The sequence below is a fragment of the Pipistrellus kuhlii genome, unplaced genomic scaffold (assembly GCF_014108245.1).
Source record: "Pipistrellus kuhlii isolate mPipKuh1 unplaced genomic scaffold, mPipKuh1.p scaffold_m20_p_19, whole genome shotgun sequence".
Classification (NCBI taxonomy): Eukaryota; Metazoa; Chordata; class Mammalia; order Chiroptera; family Vespertilionidae; genus Pipistrellus; species Pipistrellus kuhlii.
The window spans coordinates 20,704,783-20,718,584 of NW_023425504.1; the positions used below are offsets into that span (position 1 = coordinate 20,704,783).

At 36.2% G+C, this 13,802-nt stretch overlaps 1 protein-coding gene and 1 pseudogene across 2 annotated transcripts; both read right to left on the reverse strand.

Annotated features, from left to right (window-relative positions):
* Nucleotides 1-219: 219 nt before the first annotated feature.
* MCTS1 (MCTS1 re-initiation and release factor) lies at nucleotides 220-12,794 on the reverse strand. Of its 2 annotated transcripts, none has more exons than XM_036443306.2 (6): nucleotides 12,614-12,794; nucleotides 11,305-11,457; nucleotides 10,634-10,731; nucleotides 3,972-4,105; nucleotides 1,274-1,341; nucleotides 220-426 (listed from the first exon to the last, which is right to left on the reverse strand). In XM_036443306.2, exons 1-6 carry the CDS (start codon nucleotides 12,622-12,624, stop codon nucleotides 345-347), a joined length of 546 nt encoding a protein of 181 aa, XP_036299199.1. In that variant the 5' UTR covers nucleotides 12,625-12,794; the 3' UTR covers nucleotides 220-344. The 2 variants fall into 2 exon arrangements, with proteins under 2 accessions (XP_036299199.1, XP_036299198.1); XM_036443305.2 differs by lacking the exon at nucleotides 12,614-12,794 and adding an exon at nucleotides 12,011-12,167.
* LOC118722226 lies at nucleotides 11,112-11,225 on the reverse strand (annotated as a pseudogene).
* Nucleotides 12,795-13,802: the final 1,008 nt, after the last annotated feature.

Below are 13,802 nucleotides of genomic sequence, written 5' to 3' on the forward strand. Positions count from 1 at the left end.
AAAAGGGGGGGCATGAAGCTCTCTGAGTTTGGTTACTTACCAGATACCTTTTTTAAAAAATTTCTTTATTGATTAAGGTATCACATATTTGTCCTCATCCCCCCCAATTCCCATCCCCCACTCCTCCCCTACCAGATATCTTTTAATGTCCAAGTTTGTTACTACCCAATTTTAACTGGAGTTTAAGAAAAACTAAAATAATTTTTGAAGCTAACAGAATTTTAGCATCTTTTGAATTTATTCAGCACAACTACAGAGGTATTGTCTTCATGCTGTCACACACAGACACAAACACAGATATAGCACAATATCCGTATTTAGCCTAAGTGCATTCCTTCTGAGGCTCATTTATATGTCTTCATATGCCACAGCCCATCATTTAAATAATGGATATTTTCAATGCCAATTCCTTTGTTGACTTTCTCACTGTAGAAGGAAAAAAGCACATAAACATATTGTTGTGCATTTTTATAGGCTTAGGCATGGTACATATAATTTAAAGTGCAATGCTATTTTTCAATTATTGAGTTATAAGTAGAGAATTTATTTAGATTACACTCACATTACTGTCTACATTAAACTATATTTATAACTCTGGGGCAATTCATGTCTTACAGTGATTCTAGTGATCTATTGGGTGTATAAAAACAGAATAATAATGCGTCAACGTATCAGAAGAAAATTCAAGTGTTACAATTAACCCTGAAATTAAATTAATAGCAATAATGTATTCTTCAAATGACTTCCAAAGTTCTTAAATATCTTGACTACATTTTGATAATATATATTTAATATTTCCTTACTATTCTATACCACCAGGTCAAAATATACTAAAGTACTAAGACAAATACTGTGTGGTGCCAAACTACGTCACTGTTTTAAAAATTAGTAGCAAATGCTCTAGTTTCTCTTCAGACCGCATAAATCTTTCGCCTTTTACTAAAAATTAGTAGCAAAACATCTTTCCTTCCACCTAACTTAAATCATACTAAATAAAAATTCCTAAAATGCCACATACATACATACATACATGCATACATATAAAACAGTTACATTGGCACATGGGTTCTTTTCAGAGTGCTTAAAAACAAATGCAATCCCAGAGACAAAATATGTTTCACTAGCTTTCTTAGTGCTAGGAAAAATCAGAAATGAGGCTTCTGTGCTTACATATTTGTGGTATGAATGAGAGCCAATTTCCCCTGTCGTTCTGATGCTTCCTGCATTGGTTACCCATATCTCAAAAGCTAAGGGGGCCTAACGTGAGACTTACATATCTTCTGCAGACATCTTCATGACCCCAACACACAGAGCATGCTGTTTTCCTTCTGCCATGATGGCCTGGAAACACACAGCTAAGAACTATTTATCAAATTGCCTTGGAGAGGTGGTGTCAAATAATGATCACATTACTAGTTAAGCCACATTAAACCCATCTCATATCCTTGCCTACACCATTAACTTCTTCAGAATAAGGACCGATCAGAGTCTCTGGGCACACTGTGAATAAATACTCAATAAATGCTATATTAATGAATCTAATAATCATTCTTGGTTTTTAAGTTGGATGTTAATACTTATAACCTAATGCCAACAAAACCAGAATAAGTAATGCAAAACAGGAAATTTTTTGTACCTAAATATTAAAAACTGTGAAATAGCTAAGTAAATATCAATTGTTCTAATGTTTTAATTATTGAATGGTGGTTTTATGTAAAGGACACAGTAAAACAATAATTCTATCTCTAGTCTATCTTTAAGAGCCCAATGTAAGTGTCAACCTAGAACAAACAGTATTTTTGGTTATCATTTGACATTAAACACTGCAGTACATATTTTTTTTAAAGTAATGGTTCAAGGATACACAGTAAGTACCCTTTGTACTAGCTTTACAACTTTCTAAAAGTCTACAATTATTTCAAAATAAAAATTATTTTTTAAATTTTATTTTATTGTTTAAAGTATTACACATAGTGGTACATATATCTCCTTTTTTCAAAATAAAATTATTTTAAAAGTAAAGTCTAGACAAAACTGGTTTGGCTCAGTGGAGAGAGCATCGGCCTTCAGACTGAAAGGTCCCAGGTTCGATTCCGGTCAAGGGCATGTACCTTGGTTGCGGGCACGTCCCCAGTAGGGGGTGTGCAAGAGGCAGCTGATCGATGATTCTCTCTCATCGATGTTTCTAACTCTCTATCCCTCTCTCTTCCTCTCTGTAAAATATCAATAAAATATATTTTTAATAAAAAGTAAAGTCTAAGTACTAGGAAAATTTCCCATTTAAAGGAACTCCGGACCCTAGTCTGTTTTTTCTCAGTGATTAGAGTGTTGGCCAGAGGACTGAAGGGTCCAGGGATGGATTTTCCCAGTCAAACCTCAGTTGCAGGCTAGACCCTGGCCCTGGCTGGGGCACATGCAGGAGGCAACCAATCTATGTGTCTCTCTCATATCAATGTTTTTCTCTCTGTCTCTCCCCCTCCCTTCCACTCTCTCTAAAAATCAATGGAAATAATATCCTTTGGTGAGGATTAACAACAAAAAAGGAACTCTAGAACTCTAAACTTGCAACACTTAGAAAAATCACAAACATAAAAAGGTAACTTATCTTCACAGAATACTTTTCTCCACTGATTTTCAATTCATTCATTCAATGTTCCACAAATATTTAAGCACCTATTATGTGACCAGTATCTATGTCAATATAAACTATTCCTAAGATATAAACATACAACTTATACTACCCCTTAGATATAACTTCCACAACAGAGGACAGCCTCCTTTTGAGCACAAGACACATTCTTAAACCCATTCCAATAGCCTTCCCACTCCACAGTGACTTCCCCATTCCCACCAAGTGTGGTTCCTTCTCTCAATTTGAGGCAAATGGCCATTTTATGTTGGCAAAGTTGGCAAAAACCTATTTAATCTAGAATATAGTTGACATAGAACCATATAAATGGAAATAATACAGAATTACTCAGCTCTGAGTTGAATAGATGCTTAAGGACTATCTGGGACCTTAAGAGACTAGTTGGCAAAAACCTGTCCAGACTAGTTGGAAAAACCTATTTAATCTAGAATATAGCTGAAACAGCACCATATAAATGGAAATAATGCAGAATTACTCAGCTATGAGTTGAATAGATCCTTAAGGACTATGTGGGATTTTAACATTTCTCTTTGAGAAATCATATTCTGAGGCCCAAACAACCAACTTCAAATGAACTTTAAAAGTTGGGAATTGCCAACATTTTCCACTACCCACTCTACCTACTTTTAGCACTCTACCTGTTACCTAAGCTATTTTCCCTTTTGAATCCTTTTATTTCAATGTCAAACATAACAATAGCAAGCTGATGTCCAAAGAAGTGGTCCAATCATATTAGATACTAGAGGCCTGATGCACGGATTTGTGCACCTATGTGGTCCCTCGGCCTGGCCTGTGGGGATCCAGCCAAAACCGGCTCTCTGACATCCCCCGAGGGGTCCCAGATTGCAAGAGGGCAGTTCTCGAGTGATGTACCCTGGAACTGGGCTCCCTCCTCTCTGGTTCTGGGAGCATCACCTGAGAACTGCAGCTGCCAAGTCACGGCAGCTTGGCAGCTCCTACATTTAGTGTCTGCCCACCGCCGGTCAGCCAGTCGCTTAGGCTTTTATATATGTAGATATCTTCTTCAATAATAACCAAGAGTTTAATACTGTGTCCTGAATCTTATAACATTTGGATACTATCTAGGCTAAAATGCAGCTGGGACTCTTTTATTACCTGTTCTCTTTTAATTTCTAAATTGGGTCACAATTTAATCTAAAAAAATAATGTTACTTCCCACATTTTCAAATGTAATAAGAAAGGCATTAGATAACAAAACAGTCACCTCCAAAAAAAGGACATCTTATGTTCCCTTGGATGATAGATCTTTCAGTAATAATATAAATATATTTTTTCAATAGTTAGATTCTGAAAAGGATACAACAATCGTATCTACTGCAGCAGGGTAAAGTTTAGCTCCAGGAGAAGTTAAGCCTGGACACATGATATTTGCTCCACTGAGTACAAATTTGATGGCTCCTTTATCAACCTGTTGGTGTGGCAATATAAAGGGATCTAGAAGAAAATAAATACATTACATCACTTAATAAGAGTAGTGATTCATCAGAAAAAAAGGCAAAGGACATAAACAAATATTTCCCAAAATTATAGTACTCTGACAGATGCAAAATAAAACTGAAATACCATCCTTCACTTAGCAAATTAGTAAATATTTCTTATCAATATTTTTTCATCTTTATTTTTGAAAGAACTACATATGTCCCCTTTTTCCCCCTCTTTGACTCTTTTTAGCCCACCCCTGCCCCCACCCCAGGCCTTCATCACCCTATTGTCTGTATCCATGGGTTATTCATATATGCATACAAGTTCATTGGTTGATCTCTTCCCACCCACCCACTCTTCACTTAAGAATGGACCTGGAGAGTATTATGCTAAGCGAAATAATCCAGTCGGAGAAAGACAAATATCACATGATCTCACTCATATGTGGAATTTAATGAATAACATAAACTTATGAACAAAAATAGATCCAGAGAAATTAATAAATATTTTTACGAAAAGTAATTTTCAGTACTAGCAAGAGTGTAGGTAAACTGGCATTCCCATATACTGCTAGAAGGCTTGTAAATTACTACAACCTTTTTTAGGACTACTTGGCAACATGTATGAACATCCTTAAAAAGATTTAAACTCTCTTGATTTAGTATTTCTACTTCTAAGATTTTATTCTATGAAAGATGTACAATATTTTTAGTTAGAAAAATATTCATTGTCACACTAATATTTATAATAGAAATAAACTGGAATCAACTTAAATGTCCAAAAATAAAGTAATATGACTTAAGGTGTACAAAACAACATCTATATAATAGAGCCATGTTTTTGAAGAATACATAATACCCTGCGAAGTGTTCATAATATAATGTTAAAAGGGAAAAGCAGAATGAAAAAACTACCAAAAATACCAGTGGTTGCTAGGGGAGAGGCAGGAAAAAAGGATGAATAGGTGAAGCACAGAGGATGTTTAGGGAAGTGAAACTATTCTATTGATATATGATACTTTAATAGTGACCATTATTCATTTGGCAAAACCCACAGAATGTACAGGACAAAAAAATGAAACCTGATGTAAACTATGGATTTTGGTTATCAATAATGTATCAATATTGGTTCATCATTTGTAAAAATTGTATCACATCAATGCAACATATTAATAAGAAGAGAAGGGTAGGTACTCCCTGCTTTCTGCTTAGTTTTCCTGTAAACCTAAAATTGTCTTAAAAATAAGTCTATTAATTTTTTAAAAAACTATATAACAGAGAGCCCAACGAAAAAAGGAAAAGTATACACATTTACACATACATACAACACAGGAAATAACTGGATGGAAGTACACCAATATGTTAAAAATCATTATCTTGAGAGCACAGGAATACAGGTAATTTTATTTCTATATTTTCCTGATATCTAGAATGAACAAATATTCATTTTGTAATCTTAAAAAAATATTTTTGTATGTGTATATGTGTCTACAAATAACTCATAACCTAACAACTAAAGGGTCCCTGGAGGACTTAAAACAATGCCTGGGGGAAAGTTTTAGGCCTCTCAGGGCTCTCTAGGAATAACAATAATTGGTAAAATTTATTCACTTTAATGTTTTACCACTAGCCATCCCACTTGTCTGAGCACTGAAAGGACTTGGGTTTGATTCCGGTCAAGGATACATACCTGGCTTGCAGGTTTGATTCCCTGCCCCCCAAGTCAGGGCCCATGAGGGAGGCAACCAGTTGATGTGTAGCTCTCACATCAATGTTTCTCTCTCTCCTCCTCTCCCCTTTTCCTCTCACTGAAAATCAATGGAAAAAATACTCTCATGTGAAAACTTAAAATAAAAAATAAAAAAACACATCCCAGCCAGCTAGGCTTAGTGCTTGAGTACTGACCTAAGAACCAGGAAGTTATGGTTCAGTTCCAGATCAGAGCACATGCCTGGGTTGTGGGCCCAATCGCCAGTGTGTGGCTTGGAGGAGGCAGCCAATCAATGATTTTCTCTAATTGATGTTTCTATCACTCTCATCCAATCCCTTCCCCAATGAGAATAAAAAATATATTTCAAAAAATAATGCCTAGAATGAAAATGAAAAAAAAAAAAAAAAAGGCGGGATAGCAATACCTATATCTGACAAATAAGATCTCAAAATGAAGGCCATAACAAGAGATAAGGAAGGCCACTTCATAATACTAAAGGGAGCAATCCAACAAGAAGAAATAACTCTGGAAAATATATATGCACCCAATATAGGAGCACCATTTTATCAAACATTCAAGGAAGAATGAAAAACCTATCCTCCTCAGACTATTCCAGAAAATTCAGGAGGAAGGAACACTTCCAAACTCATTCTATGAAGCCAGTATCACTCTAATATCAAAACCAGGTAAAGATAACACAATGAAAGAGAATTACAGGCCAATATCCCTCATGAACATAGATGCCAAAATCCTCAACAAAATTCTAGCAAATCAACTCCAGAAGAACATCACAAAGATCATACACCATGACCAAGTAGGATTTATTTCAGGAATGCAAGGATGGGACAATATCCGCAAATCAATAAACGTGATACATCACATAAATTGAAAGATAAAAATCATATAGTCATATCAATTGATGCAGAAAAAGCATTTGATAAAATCCAACACCCTTTCCTGATAAAAACTCTTAACAAGGTGGGAGTACAAGGATCATACCTCAACATAATAAAAGCTATATATGATAAGCCCACAGCCAACATCATACTCAATGGGCAAAAATTAAAACCATTCCCTCTAAGAACAGGAACAAGACAGGGATGCCCACTCTCACCACTCCTGTTTGACATAGTACTGGAAGTACTAGCCATTGCAATTAGACAAGAGGAGGAAATAAAAGGCATCCAAATTGGAAAAGAAGAAGTAAAGTTATCCTTATTTGCAGATGACATGATACTGTACATAAAAAAACCAAAAGACTCCATTAAAAAACTAATTGACTTAATAAATGAATTTGGCAATGTAGCAGGATACAAAATTAATGCCAAGAAATCCATGGCATTTCTATACACCAACAGTGAAATTACAGAAACAGAGACTAAAAAAGCAATTCCATTTACCATCACACCAAAAAAATTAAGATACCTAGGAATAAATTTAACTAAGGAAGTAAAGGACCTATACGCGGAAAACTACACGACACTGAAAAGAGATAGCGGAAGATGTAAAGAGATGGATACCATGTTCATGGATTGGTAGAATCAACATCATCAAAATGTCCATACTTCCTAAAGCAATCTATAGGTTCAACGCACTCCCCATTAAAATACCAACGGCATATTTCACTGACCTAGAAAGAACTCTCCAAAAGTTCATTTGGAACAATAAAAGACCCCGAATAGCCACAGCAATCCTGAGAAAGAAGAGTAAAGTAGGAGGGATCTCAATACCAGACTTCAAACTATATTACAAAGCCACTGTTCTCAAAACAGCCTGGTACTGGCACAAGAACAGACATATAGATCAATGGAATCGAATCGAGAACCCAGATATCAACCCAAATCACTATGCTCAATTAATATTTGACAAAGGAGGCACGAATATACAATGGAGTCAAGACAGTTTCTTCAATAAATGGTGTTGGGAAAATTGGACAGACACTTGCAAAAGAATGAAACTAGATCACCAACTTACACCATTCACAAAAATAAACTCAAAATGGATACAGGACTTAAACATCAGAGGGGAAACCATAAAAATACTAGAAGCATCCACAGGCAGCAAAATCTCAGACGTATGCCAAAAGAACTTCTTCACTGATAATGCCCCTAGGGCAATGGAAGCTAAAGAGAAAATTAACAAATGGGACTACATCAAAATAAAAAGCTTTTTTATAGCAAAAGAAACCATCAACAAAACAACAAGAAAGCTCACGGTGTGGGAGAACATATTTGCAAATAATACCACTGATAAAGGCTTAATCTCCAACATTTACAGACAGCTTATACAACTAAATAAAAGGAAGATAAATGATCCAATTAAAAAATGGGCAAGGGACCTAAATAGAATATTTTCAAAAGAAGACAGAAGGAAGGCCAAAAGGCACATGAAAACATGCTCTAAGTCTCTAATTGTCTGAGAGATGCAAATCAAAACAACAATGCGGTACCATCTCACACCTGTCAGAATGGCCAACATCAACAAGTCAACAAAGGACAAGTGTTGGCGAGGTTGCGGAGAAAAAGGAACCCTCGTGCACTGCTGGTGGGAATGCAGACTGGTGCAACCACTGTGGAGAACAGTGTGGAGTTTCCTGAAAAAACTGAAAATGGAACTCCCATTTGACCCAGTAATCCAACTTCTAGGAATATATCCCAAGAAACTAGAAACACGAATCAGAAAGGATATGCACCCCTATGTTCATAGCAGCACAATCTACAATAGCCAGAATTTGGAAACAGCCTAGGTGCCCGTCAGCAGATGATTGGATCCAAAAACCATGGTACATCTACACAATGGAATACTATGCTGCCATAAAAAAGAAGGAATTCTCATCATTTGCAGCAACCTGGATGGAACTGGAGAACATCATGCTGAGTGAAATAAGCCAATCAATGAAAGAGAAACACCACAGGACCTCACTCATTTATGGATAATAAAGAACATTATAAACTGATGAACCAAAAGATAGATACAGAGACAGTAAAGCAACAAGCAGACTGTCAAATTACAGTGGAGAGGGGAGGAAGATCTGGGGGAGATAATAGATCAACTGAAGGACTTGTATACATGCCTATAAGTACAACCAATGGACATAAAACTCTGGGGAGGGAGGGTATGTGTGGGAGGGAGGGAGAGGGGCAAAAAAAAATCAATAAAATATATTTTAAAAAAAAGAAAATAAAATAAAAATAAAAAATAAAAAAAAGAAAGAGAATTATAGGCCAAAATCTCTCATCAACATGAATTAATATAATTAAAATGTCTTAATATCACCAAAATGTTTTTATTTTAAACTTTTCCCCATTGCATCAAGACTCTATTTCTGTCCATTATATTTTTTTAACTTGATGAAATCAATACTTAATCAATTAATTGTAAATATTCCTTTAAAAATATTAAAATGCTTTATCTATAACCAATGAATGCATGGATGGGTGGAACAACAAATTGATGTTTTTCTTTCTCTCTCCCTTCCTCCTTCCTCCTCTACCACTGTCCCTCTGTCTCTCTCTCTCCCTCTATTTCAAATTCAAAATAGCCTGGCCGGTGTGGCTCAGTGATTGAGCATGGACCCATGGCCCAAGAGGTCTCAAATTCGGTTCCTTGTCAGGGCACATGCCTGGTTTTTAGGCTTGATCCCCAGTAGTGGGTATGCAGGAGGCAGCTAATGGATGTTTCTTTCTCATCCATGTTTCTATTTCTCTATCCCTCTCTCTTCCTCTCTCTCTAAAAAAAAATCAATAAAAACATTTTTTAAAAATTAAAAATAAATTTTAAAAAATTTTAATTAAATTAAATCAAATGCTTCACCTTTTTAAAAATTTGCCTAACAGCTTCACTTCTCTGGACCTCTGCTTCACCAAGTAATGAAAAATTTATCTCCTCTTACCAAAAATCAAATTCATTAATTAAATCACATATACCACCTACAGAATCCTCCAGTCATTCCCTTCCTTTCTGCCTCTTGGCTAGAAGGCCAGATATGCATACTGGTTTTAAAAGCAGAAATTTTTTAAATTCCCATTTAAAACTTCTTGGGCACTGCGATTATATCTTCCTCTGGATGTTTTTGTAATATACTCAATCTAATATGCAAAAGTGGGTAGATAATAAACATTATTTTGTTTCATAACACCTGAACTTGGCACTCAACTAACAATAACTGACTCCAACAATTAGACAATGCTTTCCCTTATAGAGATAATTCAAATTTATTTTTTTAAATATATTTTATTGATTTTTTACCAAGAGGGAGAGAGAGATAGAGAGCTAGAAACATCAATGAGAGAAAAACATCGATTAGCTGCCTCTTGCACTCCCCCCCCCCCCCCCCCGGTGATACACCTGCAACCAAGGTACATGCCCTTGACAGGAATCGAACCTGGAACCTTTCAGTCCAAAGGCTGATGCTCTATCCACTGAGCCAAACCGGTTTTGGCTATATGAGGTAAATTTAGATATAAATTTAAAAGGAAATGCTCAGAGTACTTATCACAGTTTGTGAATATATACTTGTGTAATTATATAAGTTGTCTATTCTCCCAACTAGACTGTTAGTTTCATAGGGACAGGGACCAAGTCTGGAACATAGTAAGTTCAATAAGTATTTGTTGAATGAATGAATGAATGAATGAATGTTCTTTCTTGGTCTTTCTGGAACACATAATGAGAGAATCTGCATTTTTAAGATTTACCACAAGTTGGGAATTCATTTTACTTTATATTCCTTAATACCAGTACTAATAAATAAGTTAACACCAGAAATTACTTTCAGCTCCTTTTGTGTCTTTCTATATCCCCAAATATGTATTTTCTAATAAGACTTACATTTGTGAAGTAATCTTAGGGTTGGATAAAAAGGTCCTTCTCTTTGTCTAAAAAATAGTAACTCTCCATTTACTGTAAGGATTTCTATATGTTCATGGCTGTAAGACAAATGTCACAAAGTACAAGTTAGATATTTTCTTTCTGAAATGAATATGCCAAATAGCCTTTAAATAATGTATAATATGAAACATGTATATACAGATACAGTAAGCTTTGTAAAAATTTTTCAATAAAGATCCAAGCCAAAAAAATTGTTTATCTGCTTCACCTATCATACCAGTCCAATGTAAAGAAAAAATATGAGCTGCTATACTCAATTTTATTTCACATATTGTTAATTTCATTGCTAGGTAATTCAATAAAACAAATCTCTAAAGTACAAATGAAATAAATTAAATCCAACTCTAAACATTTAATTGATAAAAAAAATCAGTACATGTTTTCATATAGAAAAACACTTGAAAATATAAATATTGCTTAGAGTTATTCTATTTATCTACTCCCATAATCTATCAATAATTAATGTGAAAATAATTCCATTTATTATGGGTGCATTCTACACTTGATCTTAGCCAAAAGGCCGAGAAGTGATATTATTATGGGTGCATTCTAATCACACAATATTCAACTACTTAGGCCTCAGCTTCACACAGATAAAAATAAAAACTTACCATCGCACTATTTTGACAGGATCTTTCTTAGGCATGATTTGATTAAGCCATGGTTCAATACCTGGAAATTGCTCTATCAATTGGTTCTTAATGCCCTTTATAACTGAGGTTTTCAACTGGATGCAATTGGACACATTTTCTTTTTCATCAAATCTGCCAAATGAATTTTGAAAGAAAAAAAAAGGTATTTCTAAGTAAACATATCAGAACAGCTAAAGGTAATGTTTTAATGAGTCATATATTCCCAAGCAAGTAGTTAGATGGCTAAAATAATAATGAAATAAGTTGATTTTTAAAATACTATTTACCTTTTATTCTGTCCAGCACAACCAACGTCTTATTACATTAAAATAAGCTGTCATACATACACAATTAGCTGGGGAGGGGAGGATATGAGGCATATTTCACATTATAACCTGTAATGAGCTATATACAAATGCCTGTTTTAGAAAATCTTACTGGTCTCTGCCGAGGAAGAAATACAGATTTTCACCTATAACAAACCTGTGTGGGGGAACAAAAGAAGCAAACCAAAACAAAAGAGCCCTCAAGCATTGAGATACAGAAGACCAACGCAAGTATAAACAGAAAATCGGTCTCTGTTAACCTATGCAGTCTACTGAGATATTTTTTTAAGTCATGATAATAATGATGATGGATAAGATCCATGTTTATTTTTGCTCAAAATGTCATAAACAAAACCCACCTTCCTTTGCCCATGTTTCCCCTTGGCTTTTTGCGTCTACCGAAAAGATACGTTCCCAAGGAATTTTTGTCTTCCTTACACTGAATAGCCTATGGGGTGATCACACTGTTTTCAAGACAAGGTTAATCTGGCAGCTAAGCAATAGGCATGACAGCCTGCTTGCTTCCTGTCACCCAGACTCCTCCACTCCCATGACCCAGGAAGTTAAGCCTTCCCTTATACAGTTCATAACTAATAAACAGACGGCAGTGAGTGCATGGCTCTCCTCTTAGTTAAAGAGGATATACCTTTAAGTCACAGTGCAAGGATGTGACTGGTAGAACCTGGAAATGGAGATAGTATTGGGAAAGGGAGCAAAAGAGAAAGAGGGGTAGTAAGGATAAAGAAAATAAAGGTGGGAGAACCAGAACCCGATTGGGGATTAGGAATGGAAAGCTTAAAGAAGTGTTGTAAGTTGTGAGTGAGAGCAGAGTACTATAGAAAACCTTAGGGAGTAAGGATGGCAGGGGCAGGGGAGAGAGAAAGAGGATCTTTGCTCTCGCCCTCTTCCGCACCTCCCACCACCTTTGTGAGCGGCGGACCGAGGCCACACCGTGTCCTTACTTCTTGAACATGATCCAAGGTGAAGGGGGCGACGATGGGGAAGGGCCTGGAATGGGGGGAAAATTTAATTGGCACGGGTCCGGCGGGTCCCCTTACAGGAGGAAGGCTGGCACTGACAGGCGGAGCAGTCTTCTTTCTCCCGGAAAGGGAGACAGCCAGCAGACTTTCCGGTTCTCAGTGAAATTTGACTACTTCCGCTCCTCTGAACACCTCGCCCACTTTTGCCGGCCCTTTTTGGGCCGATGACTGCTATCCTGAGCTGAAAGGGCGGGACTTGAGAAGGAAGGAAAAATAGATAAATCATTCTAGTTGCTGGAAGAGAAGAATGGAGGGGCGGGGAACTCTATCAACTCTAAGCAACTCCGATAGCAGTTATGTCCTTACGGGTTCCTCAAAGGATCAAAATTCTTCCGTGTGCAAACTACTGTTAACCTAAACAATTTTTTTTAAACCAGGAAAGGAGTTTTGTTCCCCGAGGTAACCGAATGGATTAGTGTTCACCCAAGAGCATAAACTCAGTCTAGCCTTATAGTCTCCTGTAGATGTATTTGTGGACTTGCCAAATTTCGCAAATAAAAATACAAGATATTGGTTAAATTTCAATTTTACATAAACAATGAATATTGTTTAAAGGATAAATATACCTCATTAATATTTGGGCATACTTAGGCTAAAAGATTTGTTATCATCCTGTATTTTAATCTGGCAACCATATTCACTGGTCAAAACGAAGTGTATTCACAAGGTTGCCATCCCCTGCCTCAATCCCAAACCTATGAGGTGAGCTATAAATCAATAAAGGCAATTTCCTTGAGTGATAAAACGGCCTGTAGGCGAGCAATAGATTCATCTGATGGAAGAGATAACAACTAAAAAACACGTTTTACTTACGTAATTTTTAAAAGTAGAGTGAATCAAGGGTTTTGGTCAGCAAAGAAAGTATAGAAAAATACAAAACCTAAACAGGCACTACCCCCAGGCGTTGGGGTAGGTGTATACTAACCTGTAAAGCAAATACACCAGTCCCTCCAGGAAGTATATACTCAAGTCTCTATTGGGGAGATGGACCCTTGGAGCAATCATATGGATTTGAATTGTGCAACTAACTCCCTTTGCGTTGATTCGATGGTAGCAACAATCTTCTGATTATAATTTAGCTTCCCACAAAGATCTGCCTGAAAACAATGTT

Coding starts and splice junctions, on each gene's coding strand:
- MCTS1 (XM_036443305.2), bottom strand. Junction 10,732..11,304: donor CCTGTCAAAATAGTGCGATG/GTAAGTTTTTAT, acceptor TTTGTCTTACAG/CCATGAACATATAGAAATCC. Junction 4,106..10,633: donor CCTAAGATTACTTCACAAAT/GTAAGTCTTATT, acceptor ATTTTCTTCTAG/ATCCCTTTATATTGCCACAC.